This window comes from Hipposideros armiger, unplaced genomic scaffold (assembly GCF_001890085.2).
Source record: "Hipposideros armiger isolate ML-2016 unplaced genomic scaffold, ASM189008v1 scaffold_2, whole genome shotgun sequence".
Classification (NCBI taxonomy): domain Eukaryota; kingdom Metazoa; phylum Chordata; class Mammalia; order Chiroptera; family Hipposideridae; genus Hipposideros; species Hipposideros armiger.
The window spans coordinates 4,313,394-4,338,726 of NW_017731352.1; the positions used below are offsets into that span (position 1 = coordinate 4,313,394).

The 25,333-nt window shown below is 34.0% G+C and overlaps 1 protein-coding gene and 1 pseudogene across 7 annotated transcripts in view; one reads left to right on the plus strand and one right to left on the minus strand.

The window, feature by feature from the left end:
- The window catches only part of LOC109379323 (high mobility group protein B2 pseudogene), a 1,765-nt pseudogene extending 1,320 nt beyond the window's left edge, over nucleotides 1-445 (minus strand).
- EHBP1 (EH domain binding protein 1) overlaps nucleotides 1-25,333 on the plus strand; it is a 322,290-nt gene that overhangs the window by 50,067 nt on the left and 246,890 nt on the right. For all 7 annotated transcript variants that reach the window (XM_019634942.1, XM_019634858.1, XM_019634995.1 and 4 more), the window contains exons 4-5: nucleotides 3,980-4,075; nucleotides 9,491-9,544. In XM_019634942.1, coding sequence (XP_019490487.1) covers nucleotides 3,980-4,075; nucleotides 9,491-9,544 — 150 coding nt within the window. The remainder of the gene's footprint in view (nucleotides 1-3,979; nucleotides 4,076-9,490; nucleotides 9,545-25,333) is intronic.

Sequence of the window (25,333 nt, forward strand, 5' to 3'; positions counted from 1 at the left end):
CCAGGGTGTTCACTTTTGATCTTTGGGTGATGTTCAGAGCAAAACAGGAAGAAGGCAGATGGAGGCCTTTTAGGAGCATTGGGATCTTTTTTCTGTCCTTTCTTATCACCTTTGGGAGGAACATAATTTTTCATCTTCCTGTCATAGCGAGCTTTGTCACTTTTTGCCATATCTTCGAATTTTGATTTTTCCTTTGCAGACATGGTCTTCCATCTCTCCGAACATTTCTTGGAGAATTCGGCAAAATTGACGGAAGAGTCTGGGTGTTTCTTCTTGTGCTCTTCCCGGCAGGTCTTGTGCTCTTCCCGGCAGGTTTGCACGAAGAAGGCATACGAGGACATCTTGCCCCTCGGCTTGTTGGGGTCTCCTTTACCCATGGTGACAGACAGCGTCCACCTGGGGGTAGCTTTTCCTCAGTGTTCCGCAGAACTGCAGGACTCCACAGGCGCTGCCTTCACTCGGCTCCTGGCTCCAGCGTGAGCTGGTTTATCACTAACACAATCTTCAGCCTTTTGTTTTGCAGAGTTCTCCGTGCCACCTGTGGTCATTTTTTCTCATTAAGAATTTTACTAGGACTCTATCTTTTCTGATGTGACTAATAAGAAAAGTTGTTATTCAATTCTTCTATGTTTCTATTATGTGGGAAAGGGCTATGAAAATATAATCATGGGAAGTTTGAATAGACCAGAGAAATAGCCTGATCTGCCACCATAATACATGAGAATTAGAATTGTCATAAGTCTTCAGAATTAAGTATATAGAATATGTAAAGTGGAGTTTTGATTAAGGATTATTTAAGTGGGCAGAAATTTACTTTTCAAAGTGGAGATTGTTTATTTTGTGGAGTTTTTGTTCTAGCACTGTCAGTAGGCATGGAAATAGGCGGGGGAATAGAGAAATCTCTAGAGGTGTTTTTTAATCAACAAAACTCAGTTCTTTACCTTTGGCTACAGTGTGCTAAATCTCTCATGGTGAGTCTACTTCCCTTTTCTTCCCTGAAGTTTTGTGATGGGGTGTAGTGGAGAGAGAATAGAGTGAGAATTATTGACAATTTATGAGTTGGATTGGGAGGATGCTGCTAAACCTGTATCTTTTGCTGGTATTTTAACAAGATCTGATAAGGTTTGCATGGACATATGTTTCCATGTCTTGGTTCTGTCTCAGTTCCATTTCCCGGGTTCAAATCCAACTTCTGCCACTTACTTGCTATGTAATCTTGGGCAAATTTGTGCCTCAGTTTCCTCATCTGTTAAATCTGCTCCCTCTCATGCATCTGCACTCATATACTCTTAACTTTGTTCCTGTTATGGAAGAATGGTCTGCGTTCTTGGCAAAGGCCAATCTGTCTCCTTTTGTACTGTTTAGGACATTACTCTAGCAATTCTTTCTCGTCTGCATCATTACATTTTCCTTCTTAAATCTGCAGTAATACCTTGGTTTGCGAGCATAATTTGTTCCGGAAACAAACTACTCGTATTACAAGACATTGCTTGTGTACCCCGTTAAAATGTATTAGAAATGTTTGCTTATCTTACAGAACACTCACAAATCGAATTACTTGCAATCCAAGGTTTTACTGTATTTCCCATCAGCATAAAAATATTTTTCTCTTTTTAAAAAAATTTCCCCGACACAATTTCTTCCACTAGCACCAACTTATTTCTCACTTCTCTTATAGCAGAACACCTCAGAGGAGTTGAGTGTACTTGCTGTCTTCAGTTTCTTTCTTTCTATTCTCTCTTGAACCCGTTCCAATCCAGTTAGGCATTTGCCCTCATCACTCTACTGAAGTTGCTCTTGTGAAATGAGTAATAGCTTCTGCTTTGTTAAATCCAGTGGTCATTTTCAGGCCTCATCCTATTTGACGTATCACCAACATTTGGCACAGGTGATTGTTCCTTTTTCTTTGAAACATTTTATTCACTAGAGTTTCAGGATATCACATGCCTCTGGTTTTCCTTCTACGTTACTGACCCCCCTTTGCTCATTCCTCCTCATTTCGTTGACCTGTTCATGTTGTGCTCCAAGGTTCAGTGCTTGAGCCTTTATAGTCTCTATCTGTACTCATTCCCTTGGTGTCACAACTACTCCTCAGCTTTAAGCATCACCTGTATGCTAATGACGCCCAAATTTATAACTCCAGGCACATATATTCAGCTGCCTATTTGAAGATCTATACTTGACTATCTAATGGGCACCTCCGATTTAATGTGTGTAAAACTGAGTTCCCGACCTTACTTCCGAAACCCGAACCTCCTGCAGTCTTACCTATCTGTTAATAGCCATTGCTTTCTTCTAGTTTCTCAAGGGCAAAGGCCTTAGAATCAGCCTTGAATACTTTCCCTCTTATAATCAGACAGCAAATCTTGTTGGCTGTATCTTGAAAATATAAAAATATTTTTGGAATCTAGTTATTTTGTACCATCTTTCTACCACCCTAAGCCAAGTCACTATCAGTTCTCCCCGTGTTTATTGCAGTAGCTTCATGCTTGGTCTCCCTGTTTCCTCTCTTACGTCTGGACGCTAATCTTGATATATTAGTTGGAGTGAATCTGTTAAAACATAATTTAGATCATCATTCCTCTGCTTAAAGCCCTCTAGTGGTTTCCCATCTCCTTTAAATTACAAGCCAGGATCTTCGCAGTTGACCTCCCAGGGCCTCACATAGCTAGGCCCTCCATTATTTGTTGGCCGTGTCTCCTACTGCTCTCCTCTTTGATGGCTCTGCTTCAGCCACATTAGCCTCGTTGTTATCTCACTGCCTCAGCACTTTTCCAGTTGCTGTTCCATCTCCCTAGAAAGCTCTTCTCATGTATTTACATATCTGAATCTTATACCTTCTTAAGGCCTTCTCTTAAATGTTACCTTCTCAGTGACACTTTCTCTGACTACCCTATTGAAAATTGTTGCTTTCTCTTGCTCCCCTCCATTCTCCTTCCCTACTTCCATTTTTCTCCATAGCACTTACCTCTGCCCAACATAGTATATATTTTACCTTTTTTTTTTTTGTTGTCTGTCTCTTCCTACAATACTGTGAACTTCATTCACTAAGGCAGATTGTTGTTTTACAACTCCAGTGCCTAGACAGTGCTTGGTAGATAGTATCAATTGAGTGAGTGAGTGAGTGAATGAATGAATGAACGAATTGTAGCTACCTCATAGGGTTCTTAGGCTAGTTAAATGAGTTAAACGTAAGTAAATTTCAAACACGGACTGACATATAGAAAGTGCTCCATATGTGTTAGCTTTTATTGTCACCTTCATGGCATGTCCATGAGCAGTCCTTCAGCCCATAGAGATGAAGCCTTAGTTGAGGTGTCTTGGCATACCTAATCTTTCATCAACTTTGGCTGGAAATGCCACCACAAGGAAGAATTATAGTGGTAAACCACAAAATTTTTTTTTTTGGGGGGGACAGGGTTCGTTCTTTAGGAAGCCTTGATAATCAAGATTTACAAGTAAAAAAATCTTTAAAATCTTAAGTACTAGAAGTATTAACTGCAAAAACTGCTTTCTTCTTTACTTGTTCCAAATAAACATTAACAGTCTAATGGGAAATGAATTTAAATGAAAAGTATACAATTAATTTTTCCTTCTAACAAGTGAATTTGCCTGTAAGTTCCTAGATCACAAAAATAATTTTTAAAATGTCTCCTAATAAAATTTTTATCCAGTCACAAATAGTAGCTTTTGAAAATATGACACAGTTCATTTTTGCATATTCTTTTGTGTGTGTGGGGTGGGGGGAGAGGGTGAAGGTTTGTTTACAGATAGTTATCTACAGATAGCTGTCATGTCATATAGTTTATATGACATGGCCCAAGTTTAATTCTTGAAAAGTGTTATTTGACTAATTTTTTGTTGCTGTTGTTTCAGGGAGACTGCAGATCTAATGGATAAATAGGGTCAATATAGTTTTTGTAAATTATTAATGTCGCATTTCCTGTACTTCATATTGAAGCCATTATTTTTATTTTAGGCTCATAGCTGGCAACCTGGAATAAAAAATCCATATCGTGGTGTTGTAGTGTGGCCTGTTCCTGAAAACATTGAAATCACTGTGACACTTTTTAAGGTAAGTTTCATTTTTATAAGTTAAAGAATTTATTATTATATAAACATGGTTCTAAATGACAGAATATTTCAGTATTCATTGTTCCATACATTTGGGTCCAGCCTGGTACCTTAGTGTGCATTGTTTTTAGGGATATAGCAGTTTATTAAGAATGCAAGGGCATCAGGGTATTTCATGGTTTATAAAGTCAGAATAATTTAGGAGTCCTTTTGAACTTGTTACAATTGAGATCAGTTGGAATACTTCTTTTACTACTTCCTACATTCTACCCATAAGAAACTTTAAAGTGCTTTTCCTGTGGAGAGCTGAGGTGTGTGGAATTCTTAGTTCTGAGCCTCACTTTGTTAATCTTTTTTGACTAATAACAAGATATTTTTATAAATTAGTATTTGATAAATATTTTAGTGATGTTAGTATAAGAAGGTAAGTTTTAAATTGATATTTGGTAAATATTTTATTGATATTAATATTTAATAAATACTATAGCTTAAAAGCAAAATTCCAGTTATAAATTCAGAGCACAAACCAAAAGCATAGCTGTGCATATACCTACCTGCTTATTTTATAAGCATGTTTCTTTCTTGAAAGTCTTCCATATTTCTTGAAATATTATAAAGTATTTCTTGTACATATGGTGATTAAGCACTAGAATATTTACTTTCCTAACCAACTTCTTACATACACCCCCCCAAAAAAAAAATGGTGGGGCCAATTATGTCCCAGTTTTAGCCTCTTTGAAAGTGGTGAAATTAGAAAACAAATGCTTCATTTCTTCTTTGAATTATTCTAATTGTATTGGAAGTTATTTTTGCAGGACAGGAGGAAGAAGGCATCTCATTAAACATAATTTACTAACATGAAGTTTGTGAAACTCCACTAAATATTTCAGGACATGAAATTTAAGTAGAGCAATGTTACATGGCTTAGCAGTGGTTCTCAACCTGTGGGGTCGCGACCCCTTTGGGGGTCAAATGACCCTTTCACAGGGGTCGCCTAAGACCATCGGAAAACAAAAAGATATTTACATTACGATTCATAACAGTAGCAAACTTACAGTTATAGAGTAGCAATGAAAATAATTTTATGGTTGGAGTCACCACAACATAAGGAACTGTATTAAGGGGTCGCGGCATTAGGAAGGTTGAGAACCACTGGCTTAGAGTATGAAATCACTGTGTAAAAAAGTTGCTTTTGATTTTGTGATCCATTATATTCATTTATTCAGAAACTACTGCAGAGATCAATAGAACAAAACAATATGATGAATGTTAATGCACTGATGCAAGAATGGAATACTACTTTTAAATGCTCTGTTTCATTTATTCTATTTTACAAAATATTCTTAACACTTTGTGTATATTTTAGTTTTTATATTACTGTTACTGACGTTATAACATTACTTGATTACGCTTTTCATATATACAAATACTTGATTTTCCCAGGGAGAAATAAGGGGTGAGACAGTAGCTCCTCTTATTTTTTTCAGAAGGATCAGAACCATCCTATTGCCCTTCAGTTAGCTGTCTTAAAAGCTTGTTATTAAAACCCCCTAATCCTTATTTTTTCTACTGGAATGGTACAGTAAGCTTGGAAGTTAACCGTGAGACTTTTGGAGTGTTTGATTTAATTCTCACAGTAACCCTAAGATTCTATAATTATTTTCATTGCAATGATAAGGAAACTGAGACTGAAGAAGAAAGTAACTGACCCAGTCATACTGTGATTTAGCCCTGTTCTTTCTTCTACACCCTACTGCCCATGCTGTAATAAAAACGTCTATGAATATAGACTGCAACAGCAAGGCCTCTGACATTCTTGAGGAAGACTTTTAAGTAATCTTTTGAATGTTTTTGTTTAGTCTGTTGTTTATATTGGTAAAGAAAATGAACATACATGGTTATACAACTTAAAAAATAAGATAATAGAGAACAAGGGGTTAGAATATAGGTGATAAATAGCTGACAGCCATGTCTTTGGGGAAAGGATATGTGCTAACTGAGTGATTCTGAATTAAAAGTGGCTGTTGAAATGTGTTACTTGGAAGATTAGGAAATAAGTGTAGTTTTCAAGTACTGATGAGAATGTTCAGCATATCTGTATCATTGAACTTTTATGGCTTTGAGTGTTAGTCCGTAGAAAAAAACCCCCAAATACCCCTTCCTTCCCAGTTTGCTGTATTACACATTTCTGTTCAGTTGTGCTCTTGAGGCAACCTTGTGATTATTTAAAATATTTAAAGAATATTTTCAACCCACACCTTTATCTTCTTAACTCCCCCATCTCTCCAAAATTCTAATAGAAAAGCAGAAACGTAAAACAAACAAAATAACTTTTCATTCTTTCATGGTAATTTTTGGATTTTGTTTTTGAACAGCATTTATAATATTCAAGTGGAAATTTTTTTTCATATTTTACCCTTTTACTTATATTAAAGTCTCACAATTCATTAATCTTCAAATTTGCAAGTAGGAAAGGACTACTCTAACTAAACTTTTTGTCTGAAGTAGTCACAGAGATGTGCTCACGAAGTGCGTTTTAAAGTAGTTTACCAGTATGTTCCCTTTTTCTGTGATTTAACCAGATATTAATTCATTTAGCCTGCATGCTTGTTTTTGAAATTTGAATTAGATTGAAATAGCTGTTTCTAGTAAATGGAAAAAAAAAAAGGCTTCCTAGGATTTTGAGAAGGAAAATGGCTCTCTTTAAGCCATTTTCATTTTTTCTCTTTACTGCAGTGGTAAAAAAGGAGACTCTAGCAGCGGTTCTAAAACTTCCTAATGCCGCGTGACCCCTTAATACAGTTTCTCATGTTGTGGTGACCCCCAACCATAAAATTATTTTCGTTGCTACTCTATAACTGTAATTTTGCTACTGTTATGAATCGTAATGTAAATATCTTTTTGTTTTCCAATGGTCTTAGGCGACCCCTGTGAAAGGGTCGTTCAACCCCCAAAGGGATCGCGACCCACAGGTTGAGAACCGCTGCTCTAGAGGGTAGAGAGTAGGATACAAAGAAGGCTTAATTGATTCAAGCTGGAAGCAATCTTCATTACAAATGTTTTTGTCTGGTCAATAATGTAGTTAATTATGTAGCTATGCCATTTTAAAGTCTTGAAAATGAACATTAACTATTGCTCTTGTACATCTTTTTGCTGACTTTGCCCTACAGTTGTGTCCCTTGGTCCCACTGAAATTACTCTTTTAGGGGTACTACATCAGTGTTTTAAAAACATGTTTTCTCTGCTTTGAGAATTAATGGATGTAATATGTAAGGCATTGTTCAATATTTGTTAACTTATGACATATTTATTAATTCATTCATCAAATATTCTTGAGAGCCCCATGTGTGGCCAACACTTTTCTAGGTCCTGGGTACACAGTGGTAAAACTGAACCAACAATGTGGCTAAAAATAAGACAGACCTGCAAGTGTAACAGAGTTTTAATACTTAGTAGTTGTTCTCTGTGGGACAGTACATCTTTAGGTCTGTTTTGTGTTCTATTAAATAGGAATAAAAATAGTACCCATTTCATGAGTTGCTGTGATGATTAAAACACAGCACAATAGCTGGAGCGAGTGTGTGCTCAGTAAATATTTTGTATTGTTATTATTATTATTATTATTATTATTATTATTAATTGTACTAGCTGTGCTGTAGCTATGCTGCATTTCTCAACAAAATGAGGGGATAGGCAAGGAGGGTGGTAAGATGTCTTTTTCGTCCACCTTGTGTCACACTTTATTACTTGGTCTCTAAAGTAGCACTGTTTGTGCTCTAAATTCCTCATGGAAAAGCTCCTTCAACCTATATTGATAGTATTCTCTCTCCATAAACCTACTTCATGGGCAGGGCCAGGCTGGGAAACAGATATCAAGTAGAACTCTCTCTCTTTGTTTCTCTTCTACCTTTCGCTACCTCCCCATTCCCATTACCACCAAAGAAACTCCTTTTGGGCAGGTTTTTATTTGTGTTATTTTACTTATAGAAATAGGTGCCTCAGGTACAGCTCAGAATCAGCCATCCACTCTGCTATTATAGTAAAAAAATAAAAAATAAAGAAAGAAAGAAAAAAGTAAACAGATAAAGAAGTAACCACAGAATTTTGAATTTATCCCATAGTTTGTAGGGAGTCATTAAAGAAATCTGAGTTGGTTAACATGGTCAGAACTGTGGTTGGGAGAATTGATCTGTGCACAAGACAGATTGAAGGGCAGAGAAACTGAGAATGCTGTAGGCGCAAAGTGGTAAGGGCCTGCACTGTGGTGATAGAAACAGATTAATAATAAACTAAAATGGAATCAGTCATGAAGTAGAGGCTCCCTAACAGAAGCATGTGAGACCTGAGACCCAGTAGGGGAACAGCAGAACCCGCCCCAATCTCTGTGTGCTCACTCACACTTAGAGTAGAATGTTGAGCCAAAAGCTTCCTTCATCCATCCCCCACCTCTAACACATGGAATTGAATTTGAATAACTTAATTGCATTATGATGAGACCTCCCACTACTTTCTTTGTTTTATGTCTTATACTCTGTTGCCTTTTTCCTTTATTTATTCTAATATCTGCAGAAATCCTATACCATCCTACGTAGTCCAGATGCTTTCTCTCTCATAAAGCTTTTCCTGTTCATTCCTGTAAGAGGTGATGTGTTGTTTTCTAATATGGTAAAAACATGTATTTCCTTCATCATACATTTATTTAGATTAGTTTTTTTTTTTTTGGTCTTCAAAGGCAAAGAAAACTATGTTTGAATCCACACAACACCTCTATACTCCGTTATCAATAAGTACCTAGTAAATATTTGTAAAATAAGTACTTGCCAAAGTATGCCTCATCATTTTTTTTTTTTTTAAGTTGCATTTGGTTGTAGGATACATTACCCTTCCTCAGGTTTTGAGGCATTTCCAGGATTAATGGGAGTGGCGGGAATGAAGAGTATCCACAGCCATGCCAATCTGCCATTATGTGTAGATTGTCAAGTCCTTTGAAGCGCTTTGAAATTCCAGATGTTTATATAATCTCTGCACCGAAGAAAACCGTGCCTCAAGTGGTACTTTTAGTTTAAAATACAGGTATAAAAATGACGGTAGGGCTTTATAGAAGCATCCAGAATCTTAATAAATGCTTCTTAATAGCTCACTCAGTAAATTATCTATTTCTGATTGGGTTTCTTTTTATCTTGTCATCTATGCAGTGATGGAAGATAGTGATATGCATCAATATAAATAAAATAGAGAATTTCTCAATGTTAAATAATGCTTTACATTTAGAGAAATTATGGAAGTTCCATAAAAGTAGGCCATTCTGCCTCTCCCTTTTTAAAAGTTGGTAAGGCTAAAGGCAAGGCTGCCTGCATTTTATTAATTGGATTGGATTAAAGAAATGTATTTCAACTTAATTTTGGGTTTGTTACAGGATCCTCATGCAGAAGAATTTGAAGATAAAGAGTGGACATTTGTCATAGAAAATGTAAGCTAATGGCAAATTTTGTTACCTTTCACATTTTTAACTATATACATCACTAAGGCATACTAGCATTTTGGTGGTAGGAGAAATGCTGCCTTCTGAAAATTAAATAGTGATTTGTTGCTTTTAGAATTTTTTTAATGAAATGACAGCCAATAGCAGAATTATTTGTAAGAAGTACTTCTGTTTAAACCATAAAAGTAAAAATACTCTTCAATACTGAATTATATATATACTGTATGTACTTTTGGGGGGAGCTTGAGGGAAAGACCATGTCATATTCATCTTTATCTGTTCAGCATCTAGCATGGTGCTTCTTACATAGCAAATTTCATTTAAGTGTTTGTTGAATGACTCAAGTGACTTGAAATCTTTTCAAAATAAAGTACGTGCTTTAATTCTTTGTTTGGGTTGAGGGATTCTTCTAGATTGGTGCTTTAATAATCATCTTTAAATAATTTACATATTGTGGAATCCCAGGTGGCTAGCTGGCATATAGTGTGTGTTCAGTAAATGTTTTTGAATGGAGATAAGGAAGATACGCAGTGAAAATAGAGTAAAGTAAGAGTGTGGGTTCTGGAGTCACATAGACCTGATTTTCAACCCTACCTTTTTCACTTACAAGCTCTGATCATGTTAAGTTTCTTAGCGTCTTAGCCATAAATGTATAGGATTGTTGTGAGAGTTAAATAATTTCAAAGAATATCAGCTTTTATAAATACTGCCGTCATCTTTGTTGTCATGATCACTGTTAAAGTTCTAAAATACAGTCTTCCTTACAAACTGAGCACAGAGCCTGACTTTGTTTTGTATCTCAGTGATAAAAGGAATCTTATACTTTTCCAGCAGTAACTGGGCCATTTTTAGTCTGGAAGAGCTGCGAAGCTTGGGAGGGAGATCAGGTCCAAGCACTGTAGGATGGCTGCCAAATCCAGCCAGTGTCATTGTGTTAAAGGTTCACACATGTTAACAATTCTGGCCTTTCTGTAGTAATAGATTTGAACTTTATGCTCAGAGTAGCCACTGAAGTTTTAAAAGCAAATAAACTTGGACTTCTTGGAATTGGTTACAGTTCAAAAGCTAGTTTTCATTCTGATATCAGGAGCTTCTTCACATGGATGTTGCTTTAGTTTTCAGTATTCCTGGCTTTGTTATACATCTGAAGTCTCTTTGTTAACTTGATGTATTAAAAAATTGGCCAATTATATTTGGGTTGTAATTAATGATAAAAGTATGTAAAAATTAATTTATATTTGTTTAGAAAGGTATTCTTACTATGCAATTAATTACTCTTAAGCTAGAAATACACCAGTTCCAAATTTCTGAAGAATAGGTTATGAACTAACTAACCCTACTGAAAGGTGAAAATAAAAAAAAATTAAAAAAAAAAAGCTATAAGATAATATATTAGGTTTGAATGCAACAGCATTCAAATCGTAGGATTTTAGGAAAAACCCTTTTATTAAATTCTGTGTTATATATTTGATAAAGGTATTTTAAAGGTCAATAGAGAAATATTAACATTTAAAATAAAACAGATTTTAAATGGGCCATTAGATAAAGAGGTGTGTTTTGGATTATCCTCTCAATTTTGAGGTGTTTCTCAAGTCAAAAAGTATGATTTTTATCGTTTTAATGAAAAATAATATTTATTTAAGCTCAGAAGCTTATTTTTGCTCATTTGTCTACTTTTTACTCAAATGATTGAAGTTGCTAGAAATCTGTTGGGTAAGGGAATGGCTATAGGAAGAAAATGGAAAATAAAATACATTAGCATTCCTTCTCTCCAAATGTTTATTAATAAATTAGATTTATAAAAATCCAATCAGTATAGATGGCTTTTAACTATTATTCATATTGTTTATAAAACTTTATAAAACCAACATTTTAATTGAACTTTTACTAGAGATTAAATTTTACTATGCAATCCAATGATTTTGAAGACCTTATTCTGAATTATGTGATGGATAAAACCACTGGGCTTGTGGAGATTCTCAGCCGTCATGCTTTTTAATAGCTGAAAGATTTTCTACTTCCTTGTCTCTTTGCCACCTCATACTCTTATTTGAAAAAAAAAATACACTTTTCTTTCTCTCATATCATAATAAAGAGAAAACATGAACTTTTGATTGGGTTAGAATTGAGTATAAATCCTGATTTTGTGTCTTCAAAGATGGTGACCTATATTTTAGGACTTAGTTTCTTTATCTGTAAAATAAAGGATTTTTGCTAAGTGACCTCAGAGGGCTTTTCTAGGTTTGTGACTTTGTTTTAATTGCTAGAAATATTTTTATAAACTTTTGAAAAGTACCGTTTTTTTATATCAAGTTTTTGACTTTCAAGTTCATGGAGAATGATGCAGTACTTAAAATAATTATCTACTATAGCATTTTGGAATAAATTCATATCTCCCTAATTTATTTCTTTCATTAAAAACTCCGTATCAATATATGTATTTTCTATATACTTTTATTTCCTAAATGGAATATGACTATTGTTGCAAGTTTTCTCTTCTGAACTTTTTAGCACAATAATTCTTTCTCTTTCTACTTTTTGTTTCTATAATAGTTATTTCCTATGCCAGATTTAAAAAAAATTAAGTTGTGTGAGCAAAAAAGGTGTAGGGGAATAAGAAGTACAAACTTCCAGTTTTAAAACAAATAAAGCACAGGTCTGTAATATACAACATAGGGAATATAGTCAATAGTATCTTAATAACTTTGTGTGGTGACAGGTGGTTACTAGATTTTTTGCAGTGATCACTTTGTAAGGTATATAAATCTTGATTAACTATGTTGTATACCTGACACTCATATAATATTGTATGTCAACTATAGTTCAATTTTTTTAAAGATAGGAAAATTGAATTGTATAAACGTGCTTTTGATATAAAGGAAAATATTAGCCTTTGTAGCAGAAATCTAATTACTTAGCAATGGGTATAAAACAAATTATACCTGTCTTTTAAGAGATAGCCAAAATTTTGGGGAATCTAGGCATTGAAGAGCTAATTTTAAGAAAATTAAAATTAATCAGAATGTGGGAGGAAGGCAGTTTTTCAGTTATTAAAAACGATGACAACAAGTAACAATGCTTGTGAGGAACCCAGTGCAAGAAAATAACATTTATTAGATGAATTTCTTATGATTTTATTATTATTGGCCTATGCCTGTTTTTAGAACAGGGTTTTTTGTTTGTTTGTTAGTTTGTTTTAAAATTTTATTGGGGAATAGTGTGTTTTTCCAGGACCCATCAGTTCCAAGTCAAGTAGTTGTTTTAATCTATTGGGTCGTTGGAAAAGTCGTGAAGCGTTTTTGCAACGAAAAATAGAAAAATACGTCATGACTTTTCTGACAACCCAGTAGTTGTGGAGGGTGTTTTTCCAGGACCCATCAGCTCTATGTCAAGTAGTTGTTTCAATCTAGTTGTGGAGAGCGCAGCTCCTTGGCCCATGTGGGAATTGAACCGGCTACCTTGATGTTATGAGCCTGAGTTCTAACCACTTGAGCTAACTGGCCGCCCCAGCAGGTTTTTTTCAATTAGACCTATTTTACTAGCATCCTGTTTATTTTTAAAAGAGGCTAAAGAGAAAAAAATAAATAATAATCTGTTATACTTACATTGCATTGTATATAGTTACCAGACTTTAGAAGTATTGTGAAATTGTTTTATTCTTAATGCACAGGAAAGAGCATGAATGCATGTGTTTTAACTAAAGCATTTAAAATATATTAACTTAAAAGAGAATATATTAATTTACATACTTTAAATTAGGATAAGTATGACAAATTGTGATCTATCTAATGTCAAAGGATGAGTTCATAGAATTAAAACTAAAACAAAACAAAAAAGGAAAGTAATGTACTCTTACCTGGAACTAGACTAGAATTGGGCAGAACTTACTTTCTTTCTGCCTGGACCAACTGCTATATAGTGAAAGGAATAAATGAATTTTGAGAATTGTTTTTTTCTTTCCTATCCAGGTGTTAATTCTTTTTTTGGAAAATCTAGGTCACTTTTCTGAGATGCCTAACAGGACCCCTGCTTGGATAAGTAAATTTAACAGGGGGAAAAATTCTGTTCCATTTAATCTCTGTATATACTACATTTTTTTTTAACATAGTGCCTTTTTGTGTAATAGGTACTCAATACATATTTGTTGAAAGAGTGAATGAATGATTATTGTTAAGCTCAATTAACTGTTAAAAAACCTGTAAGGATTATTATTTTTAATATAGGAGTTACATAAATATCCATCAACTATATTGAAGAAAAATTCAAAAATTAGACTCTAGCAGCAGTGAGACCATATGTGAAAGATCTCTTAGAAGCTCTTCTGATCAACCTCTGTGTAATTTACATAGATTACCCCGTGCTGTTCATTCTGTCTGTAAAACATCCCAGTTTTAAACCGCATGTGTCAACATGGTTAGTAGGCTACTCTCTGACACACTCCTACATACTTCTGCTCTTCCAAGTAAGTTGTAGATTGGGTTTGTCCTTTACAAACCTCTTATAAGGCTGCTGACCTGTTATTATAATCACTTATTTTAATTAGCTGTTTCACAGGCCAATAAAATACCAGTTTGAAGAATAATTTCATAAAAACTGTTAAATGCTTTAGAAAGAATTGATAAAAATTGTTTAAAACTGCTGTAAAATCTGGTGTGGAAATACAACTGTAAAAAATTGGGACAAATTTATAAAAATCTGGAAGTTTTTATTCATATTGCTTCTCTATTGTCCTTAAGTATTCATTTCATTTACACAAAATTGAAATGTACTAATGAAAGATTATGAGTGCTAATTATAGGGAAAAAATCAACAATGAAGTTACGCTCAAAAAAGAGGCCATAAAACTAGTGAATAAAACACATTAATATGTACTGAACAAAATTAAATTAAAATGTGTATCAGTATTCATAATTCTCTGTTTAATTGACCAACTCTCTGTGCCATTCAGATCATTTAAGAGGAATTCTACTATAAATGTATATTAAACAAGCCATTTCCATGAGATCTGTCCATATACTCATCTATAGGATTAAATAACTGCTCTTAGATATTTTCTTTTAAACCAAAATTCAGTGTAAGTAGACATTACATGTTTCAGGTAGTAGCAGTTGGCTGTACAGTAGTCCACCTTTATCCACAGCGGATACATTCCAAGACCCCTAGTGGATGCCTGAAACCATAAACAGTATGGATACATATATATATATATATATATATATATATATATAGTCTTTTCCTATATATACATGCCCATTATAAATTTTAATTTATAAATTAGGCAATTTCATGGATAGAAGATTCATTCTACCTATAGATCTTAGCAATCTCAGCATATGATGTTTTTTTCTTTCCTTAGTAAGTCAAGAACTTTCACCTTTTCACTTAAAGGAAGGACTTTAGGGCTTCTCTTTGTCATATCCTAATTGCCAGCAAGCATCACTATTGAGATTGTGGGGCCATTATTAAGCAAATTAAGGGTTACTTGAACAGGAGCTTTGCTATATCTCCTCAGTCAGTCTGATAACCTACAAGTCACTCAGGCTACTAAGTGACTAGTGGGCAGGTAGCTTATACTCTGGACAAAAGGGATGATTCATTTCCCTGTGGGACAGAATGTGACAGTGCCCGATTTCATCACGATACTCAGAAGGGCGTGTGATTTAAAATTTATGAATTGTTTATTTCTGGAATTTTCTATTTAATATTTTTGGGCCGCAGTTGACTGTGGGTAACTGAGACCTTGGAAAGTGAACCATGGACAAGGTGGGGACTACTGTACTTGACATCATCTAATGTATTTTAACCTTTCAAATAAATGAACCTGTATTCCTTCATTTACTCACTCATTCAGTAGCATTTAATTTTGTGCATGAATTTTGTGCTGGGCACTATTCTAGGTACTAAAAATATAGTGGTGTATAAAACACATAACAAGTCTCTTTCTCATGGCACTTACATTCGTGTGTGTGTGTGTGTGTGTGTGAGTGAGAGAGAGAGAGAGAGAGAGAGAATAAAATTAATGTGTATGACTTATATACAATGTTAGATGACATAAATATATAATTTATGTAAAATATGTGATAGTATGTTAGATAAGTGCTGTGGAGAAAAAGGGAGATAGTGATAGGTATCCCCTATTTTATGATTATGTGAATATAATGAGCCTTCTTATTCCTTGTAAGGTCTCTAGAAGAGAATTTAGTCATGCTTGTCATATTAATTTAAAATATATTTTAGTAAGAGTTTGTTAAACAAATGTGAGGTATGAGAAAGTTTAAAAATAACCGTGGGAGTCTATATAAACCTTTTTTTAGGTTACAGCTCCCCTCAGTGGTGAATAATGAAATTGACTCTTGTCTAGAGAAATAGTTATGTTATTGTAGCAATAACAGTTTTATAATGTTGTGCTCTGCCTTACCTTTTAAATATGCTTCCACAGTATGTACAGAAGAGCTAGTGAATTTAAAAGGATTAACGTCTGCCTTCTCTTGTAAAATGTAGCTTTTGTTTGAAAGTCTGTTGGTAAATTGTTCCGACACTGGAAAGTGTCCTGACACTTTGAATGGAATTTTAATACCTTTCTTTTCCTGTGTAACACTTTGTATTACAACCCCACAGTCAATAAAAAAGTTTAAAGTTTTTGTTTAATATAAAATATCCCAATAAAACAGAGAAGTCACCAAAATATATTACCCTAACAAATTTATTGGGTACTTGCTGTATACCAGATACTGTGTGGAATGTTTTATACCCATTATATCATTTACTTATTACAATAACTATGAGTCAGATATTAATAACCTCATTATAGATAAAGAAAGTGAGACTTAGGTAAACTAATTTGGTCAAGGTTATATATAGCTAAGAAGTCAGGATTTATCCAGTCTTGTCTTTCTTCACGGCCTTTGCAGCTAACTCCTCTGCAATAACTACCTTTGTTAGTGACAAAGATGAAAAGAAACAATCTGAAATTATAGAATCATAGAGAAGTTTTTAATCTGCCTTCTGCACTGGTAAATCTGTAAGGTATGTATGTATTGGATTAGTAAAGGTAGTCTTTAGTTACTGTACATTTTCAGGCTAAAAGTTATTGGGATTAATTACTTGGCTGCTGTTAGACATTACAAAATGGAATCCCAGAATTTATTAGTCCCTAGAATTCTGAATATTTTTTTCTCAAAGCAACCTGCTTGCCTCTTTGTGTGAATTAAGATAATGCCGTCTTCATTTTTTTAGTTCTTTTGTTTCTGGTCACAGGGAAGATTTCCCAATTTTTTCCTGAGCTTTCTTCTTTGGACCAGAAAGCTACTTATGCATGTCAAAATTTTGAGGTGATTTTACTACTGCTATCTTTGTGACCTTGCACAAGTTATTTAATCTTTTATAGCCTCAGTGTATTCAGGTATAAAATTATGGTTATTAATACTTACTCTATAGATTCTTGAAGGTTAGAAATAATGTATGTAAAACATCTAGCTCAGAAGTAGTAGCCACTTTTATATTGTTCTTACTAAGTGACAGAAAAATATAAAGGAAAGGAAGCTAGATTTCCAAATTTATTGTTGCAGGATTTTAGTTTTTCTATTCCTTTCTACCACTTATGCCTCTCAAAATATCTAGACTTGATCATTATCTCAAATGAATAACAAAGCAACTTGTAAACGTCTCATTTAGATTAAACTTAAAAATATTTTCATCTTTCTAAAGTGTTCAGCTTTTGATTTGGGGCATCTTCTCTTTACAAATTTAATCTAAGATTAAGGACTAATTTGTTTTCTATAATTAAACAAGTGCTGGTAATTTATTAAAATCTACCTCTGGGCCTGACGGTCTCTGTGTTTATCTAGTCACAATATGAATATATGAATGTACTTCAAAAGCAAATATAAGTGACTTTAAAGTTATCCTTTATTTTGGATTATTTATAGTCTATATCCCTATTATTAGTGCAGATCATCAAGAATGGACACCACAGAAAACATGTTTCTTTTTTTATCTACCGTAATATAATGTTTGTTCACGTAGGGAGATGACATTGTGAATTTTATTTTAATGTGAAGGCATAATAGTTATATTTAGAAAATTAAAAAAACAATTTTCCTGGAGCTTTAGATTATTCAACCAAAATCAGAACCAGTGTATTTGTAAATTATATCCATAGGTCTTAGTTTTTAAAATCTAAAAATTTTTATTCTTAGATTCTTTTGGTTTTTGAATGAATCCAAAAATGCATGTTGATGAAAAGTACCAATCTAGGTTGAATTCATCCATTTGTTCAATCATTTTGTAAACATTTAATGTGCATTTTCTATATGCCCAGACATTTTGTTAATATTAAAGACACAAAGTTAGTTAAGATGTGCAGCATTTCAATTCTGAGATGCATATTCCCCCCCTCCCAATTTTAATTTCTCTGAAATTGGGATTATCTTACATTTTTGGTGTCCAAAATTAATAACTAGTAGTGTTTTTTTCTTTCTTAGTGATATATAAAATAATGGCATATTATTTAAAACCCAATGGAGATTTATATTTGATGGCATAGAGTAGCCTTCCTCCTGATTTGTATAAACTAGTGAGGGTGTCATAAAAGTGAAGAAAGATGAACGGGAAAAAAATGTATCCTTAGGGGACTGTAAAGGAGGGTAGAGTCGGGGAAGACTTTGGGGAGAAAGTGGCTGCAGAGCTTTAGTTTTTAAGAAAAAGTAGAATTTTGCAAAAAGGCATTCTAAGCAGAGGAAAGAAAAATCAGGTAAGGACAAGTGAGACAAGGGTGAATTTAGAATAGTAACCATTTTTGATGAGGTAATGAGAGGAAGAGAAAGAAAACCCTCAAACCAACCAAAACAAAACATGAGCTCCTCACTAAATAAAGATCAATAGACCTCTTTTTTAAACTGTTAACCCACTAAATTTAATAATAGGCATGTGATTAACTTGAGGTGCTTTGTCCTCCTAGAGATCAATGGGATATCAAAATGTGTTAGACATTTTTCCGAAGAAGACATCCAAGTGGCCAAAAAGTACATGAAAAGATGCTCAACATCACTAATCATCAGGGAAACGCAAATCAAAACCACAATGAGATATAACCTCACACCTGTCAGAATGGCTGTTACCAAAAAGACAACAAATAGCAAGTGTTGGTGAGGATATGGAGAAAAGGGAACCCTTGTACACTGTTGGTGGGAATGTAAATTGGTACAGCTACTATGGAAAACAGTATGGAGGTTCCTCAAAAAATTAAGAATAGAACTGCCATGTGATCCGGCAATTCCACATCTGGGTATTTACTCAAAGAAAACGAAAACACTAATTCAAAAAGATGCATGCATTAATTTGTTCTTTGCAAAATTATTTACAGTAGCCAAGATATGGAAGCAACCTAAGAGTCCATTGATAGGTAAATAGATAAAGAAGATGTGATATATATCTACAATGGAATAATACTCATCCATAAAAAAAAAAAATTAAATCTTGCCATTTGTGAAAACATGGATGGACCTAGAGATCATTTTGCTAAGTGCAATAAGTCAGACAGAGAAAGACGAATACCTTATGATTTCACTTATATGTGGAATCTGATAAACAAATGACCAAGAGAACAAACTGATGATTGCTAGGAAGGGGGGTGGAGGAGGGAGCGGGGAGGAGTCTCTCATGAATACCACTTTTCTGAAGATCCAAAGGGTGAATAGTACATACAAGAATAGCACAACCCACGTTACAAAAATTATTAACAGAAACATTCCTTCTCCGTGTAACAATTTACAACCTAAGTACCAATCAGAGATGGCCTAGTATTTTTAGGGTAGGACATTTGCCCTAGTGCAGTCCCAGGTATAGCATACCTGTTAATGTTCTACCCACTAGAAATCTGACCCAGTTAATTTTCTTGAACCTGATCAACCCCTGTTGACATTCCTTCTGTGTGAGAGTGACACTGAGTTGGTGGAGAGGAGGTTCAGACTTCCACTAAGAATATACTCCACTTTTTATTCTGTTCACTCAATAACTAACGAGTGGTTTGATCAGTAATGCCCATATAGCTGTATTTATTGGTATTATATATGCATACTATATCAGATACTATAAATGTGATAGTTTTTTTTTTTCCTGTAGTCCATTAACTTTGTATTTAGGAAGCCAGCCTTTTCCCCACCCTGTTCTCTGTAGTTGGTTAAGAAAGAAGTGAGGAAGTGGAATTCTCTCACTCCCTGCAGGATGGCAAGAAAACTCATGTGCTTAACCACAGTGATTACTCACTGAGAGAGCTGAGTATTGTCCTGTACAGCACTGACCAGTTTACATTTGAAGAAGAATGATACATGGAAGATCCCCGTATTATTAGGTCTCTTCTAGGCCATTCTTTTGATATGTACTTCTCAAACATGTTCTTTTCTTATAGTCAAAGAGTCTTAAACCCTTTTGGATTTGTAAATCAGAAATTTGAAAGCAGTGTATAGAGACCCTCTGCTAATCTTTTCCTTCATACAAATTTAGCAGTTTGGATAAGTCAAATCAAGACCAAATTTTTAAAAATCTCAACTTAAAATTTTAAGATGATTTCAAACATATACAACAATAGAAGGCATAATATAATAAACCTCTGTGTATCCGTCTCCTGGCTTCAGCAGTCTCCAATATTTTGCCAAACTTATTTCATCAATCCTCTCATTTTTCTTTTTTTTACCAGATTATTTAAAGTAGTCTCAGATATGATATCATTTCTTCTGTAAATAGTGAAGGCCACTTTTGAACACCATCAGCTTAGGAACTTGCTAAGAGATACTGGCATGTCAGAAAAGGTGATCCACTGCAAAGTAATTTGTTTTAAATACATATATAAACTTACTCTTAGATGTTCTTTCTGACCTGGTAGGTCTAAGGTTCAAAATTAGCTATTTTGTTTCTTGAAAAGTGATATTATTTGTTCTTGTTTCCACATAGAAAGAAATTAACTTAATATTAGAAACAACAGAGCATTTCCCCTAAACCCCTCAGAAGTAAACTCCTGCATTCAGAATAGGAAGCTTATAGTTCAGACAGGCTTTTCTGGTTTTTTAATTATCCTGTCAACTTGCTGTTGTATATGATTATGTGAATGGTGACTGGCTGTCTGTGCAAATTAGGTAGGGTTTCTTGATATGGCGAGTAGTTAAACGAGGCTTTGTCAGCCAGTTCACTTTCATTTTGGTTAAATTTCAGAGAAAGTTCATATGTATACATTTTTTCCCCTCAGTTTTCCTTATGTTAAATGTTTAGTGTGTTCTGATTCAGAAATCTTTTAGATGTGCTTCTGGAGGGAAACCCATTTCCTTTATTCTCAAGATACCCTTTAGCTTTAAAGAGAATAATGGAGAAACTTTTTTTGCACTTAAAAGAAAAAAAGAAAGGTATGCCCGAGAAAGGAGTGTATGTGCTTTGTGGCGGCTAGATTCCTCACAATCCGAAGATTTTTGTATAACTACATATTTGCTTATATACATATTTGGCTTTTCATTTGCATCTTGCCTAATGTCTGTCATTTTTTAAAAATTATTTGTCAATTTTATTAGAATATATTAATTAGAAGAAAGGAGTTTCCATCTTCAGATTCTGCATTCTAAAATTCCTGACACAGAAAGGGACCTAACTGTGCTGTATTTATCTATCTCACTATCTCTGTGTCTATCTCTATCTCTATCTCTATATCATGCAAAAAAACTGCTAAAATAGTAAATAAACTACTGCATGTTGCATATTTTATTTCATGTAGTAGTTTGTAAAATGTCTTAGCTAACAAATTTAAGGAAAAGTTTTATTTTGCATCAACAAAAGCACTCTTTTCATACAATTACAATATGTATGCTACTAGGTAGTCTTTTTGATTGGATTTTCTGATTTTTGTCCCAGTTCATTATGTAGAGATTCATCTTTATTGATGTTAGTCATACCTTACAGATCAAGCAAGTACAGTAATATACAACTTCACTAAATTAAAGTCTTAGTATCATAATTGCTTATTCGTTCACTGTTAATTAAATGGATGCCATGTGGTGGCTGGTTATTGAGAGTGTAATAGTGAAAAAGATGTGGCTCCTGACTGCAGGTATCCTGTAGTCTGTGGGTAGATAAACAGGCAACCACTAAGACAGGAGAGACTATCTGGTGTTAAAGATGTATGTATAAAGAGTACCTAATCCAGTCTTGGTGGGTTAGGGAAGCTTTCCATTGAAAGTGATATATAACTTGAAACTTAAAAGAAAAAGTTTTTACAATCCTTTATCTGTCCTCAAAATCCAAAATCTCTACTACCCAGAGACTTTTTTAAATGTTAATTTTTTGGAAATTTGGTTTAAACTCATTTGGTGACAAAGCCTGTCTTGACCTGACATGAGCAATTGGTAATATTTATTTGACTTAGTGTGAATGTTCATGCATTTTACTGCAGAAATGTTAATAGGTTTGATTATGGGGTGCTGCCTCAGACTTCGTTGGGAGTGTGCTGTAATCTAGGCACTGTAATATAGGCGTAGGCACCATACTGCCTTTCTGAACTCCAAATAAGAGACTTCAGATAAGAGATTAAGTATTTGCAAAGTGCTTTAGGTGACTGGATTCACTTTGAGCAGAGGTAAGAGATCATGTCTCCTTTGTGGAACAACATATAATATAGCTAGTAGATTACCTTCTTAAATATGTCATTGTAAAAAAGAGTGTTTCGTTTTTTTAGGCTGTAGCAATTTATAACCATTTAGTTGAATTATAATTAAGGAATTAAAAAATTCCCTAAATAGTTGCTTTGAATCTACAAGTTTGTGTGGTTCACATTGGCGGGTAATAGTGGTAAAGGAAAAAGCTGTTGATGTTGTTTGTTTTAAGTCATCCATGCCCCTTTTTAACAGTGCAGATACCTGGACCCCAACTTATACCTACTGAATTAGAATTCTGATGCAGAAGGGGGGTGGCTTTGAGAACATTGGGGTCACCTGCTTATGTATTTTTGGCAAAATAAAGATTTGGAAAATGGGCTGGATGAGTGTATAAAACAGTAGTTTATATGTTATGAAATGTATTCCATTATGAAAATAATTTTGTGCCCTGATACTTAGATCAGTTAAACAGATGGTATACTTTACTAGAATTTGTTACGGTTTACTTTTCTTTCTAAATTTCCTTAGCTAGGCTGGTGATACAGTAACTTTAAGATCTTGCTTCCCCTGCCTCTTAAAATAAAATTAAACTATATCAACTGGTCAATAATAACTTCATAAATCTTAATATTTGATAAGTTTTGTTAAAGAATACAAAATATTTTCACATAAAATACCTCATTTAATTTTTTAGAAACCTCTCTAAAGTGGACATTATTATATTTTCTTTGGTTCTGTGAGGTTATGTGACTAGCCCAAGAATACACAGAAAACAACTTGGCCTGGTCTCTAATTCAAGTCTTCAGACGCTGAAGCCCCTGGCATTTTACCATTTATTACCTCATCAAACATTTATCATCCTAGGCACTGTGTTTAGAGCCTACCTGTACTAATTAATTACTATGGGGAATACACGCGAACATCCCTACTCAGATACTAAAAATCTGGTTTGAGAGATATACGCATGAAACAAGAATAAAGTGATATGTACTATGATAAATGTATAATGATAGCTGAAAAGTATAATAGAAATTAGAAGTAGATGAGTTAATGTGAGTTGACGTTATCAAGATTGTTTAAGAAGCAGCTTTTAAAACATGCCTATGTTTATCCCTAGAGGTGTGTGTCAGTTTCTATCTTCCTGTATTATAAATTTTCTTCTCTACTATATACTTTAAAGTGTTTTTATAATGAAATCTCCATGGAGTCATTTCAGAAAGAGAGGCAAAAGTAATATGAATTTTAAAGATGAAACAAGAGTTCAGAGAAGTGTCATGTCTTGATTGAGCTACTTCTAGTTATACTTCCCAGGTCCTAGAGGTGTGCGTCCTATTCCTTTACTGTTAAGGGTAATTGATAGGAAACATTGGAGAAGCATTAGATAGGGGGAAAAACAAGGCTTTGGGCTCAGACCTGGACTTGAATCATACTTACTAGCAGTGTAAATTTGAACTTTATACTTATCCTTTCAGAGCCTCTCTTTTCTCATCTATAAAACAGAGGTAAATATTTTACAAAATGGTAGCTGGGATTAGAGATATTAAAGGCTTAAAAAGCATCTAGCATAGTGCTTGGTGTATAGTAAGGATTCAGTACATATTAATAATAAATGGCAGAGAGAGACTTTACAAATAAGGAGAAATAATAAATGTGGAATGAAAACTTAAAGAGGGGATAAGGAAATCACTTAATTGATTGGGTTAAAAAAGGACCAGGTCATGGAAACTCTTGAAGACCAGATTTGGAATTGAATATGCTTGACCAAAGAAAGGGTCTTTATAAGCAAAAGGATGTATATTGAAGTGGGAGTCACTTATCCAACCATTTGGGTCTCTGAAATCACCTTTCCCTCAATAGGCAGATAGCACTGGTGACAGATGCCACAGCCAGCTTCTATCACACCAAACAAACTTTTGTCTTGGGACCCTTAGGGATGCTTGAATGGATGTACTTTAGAGGATTGAGATCTCTTTAAAATGTAGATAAAAGTTTGTGTACGAAGGTCTTCTTTTTAAAAAAAATATATATTTTCAATTGAAAAATTGAAAGTTGCCCCAAACACTTTAAGGACCGATGGGTGTTTTTACAATTTTTGAAAAATAGGTGCATAACATGATACAAGCAGGAAAACCACTTCTCATGTAGATAACCCATTTTTTTGTTTGTAACTTTATGTAGTAGTCATCCTTTTATCTTACTTTCTTTAATCTTCTTTGCCTTTTGTAGACAGCAAATGGGAGGCACTAGCATATAGCCCCAATTAACATTTTTGAGTAATATTTAAAAGTTTACATTTATTAGAGGTTTAAATTAATGTATACATTTCATCAAAAAGATTGTGAAATTAAAGGAAGCAGAGCCCTAGCATAATATTTTTATATTGTCATAGATGTTTCTATTTAAAATTGGTAATAGAAGACAAAGCATTTTAGTAAGTTATTACTATATCTCCAACAATAATGTGTCCTTCAAGATGAGTGTAAGTGGGCTGAAAGGAGACTTGTGGGAGTTAAGGAAAATACCACCACCTTATATATTCTAGTTTCCATAAACTAAAAAGTAGTCTAAACTTTAACTTCATGCTGAATTAATTTGATGGCATGTAATTTGTGCAGGTATTATTGAGTCACAGTAGTACACTGCAGTCTGTTTTCTAAATTGCTAGAGCCATTTAGATTATTCTTACTTCCTGCTAGCTACCTTCAAATGTGTTTCATATAGATGAGTGAGAGAGAAAGATAACCCAAGTTGCTTTCAATTCTGTTTTTTGCCAACTGGAGGGAGGAAGCTGATAAACAAGACAGCTATCAAAACAAATCTCTAATACTACACTAGAAATGCTTAAAACCAGCAGTGTATTTGAGCAATTTTTTACATGTTTATTCATAGAAATTCAGCAGTAAAAACTAGTGCACACACGGCATTATGGATATGCGTGAGGCCTTTTTTACCCCTGACGACAAATATTAAAACAGAGACTTGCTAATTGTTTTACAGTAGGGTTCTAATGACACTCAGACTTTTAATAGAAAAGTATTTGTTTTAAGATTGTTCAATTTGCTACTTTTACTTTGTCTCTCTTCTCTGTTCCCTTAGTAATAGTATGTAGATAAAACTTCCTTAGTCTTATAATGGAATGGAT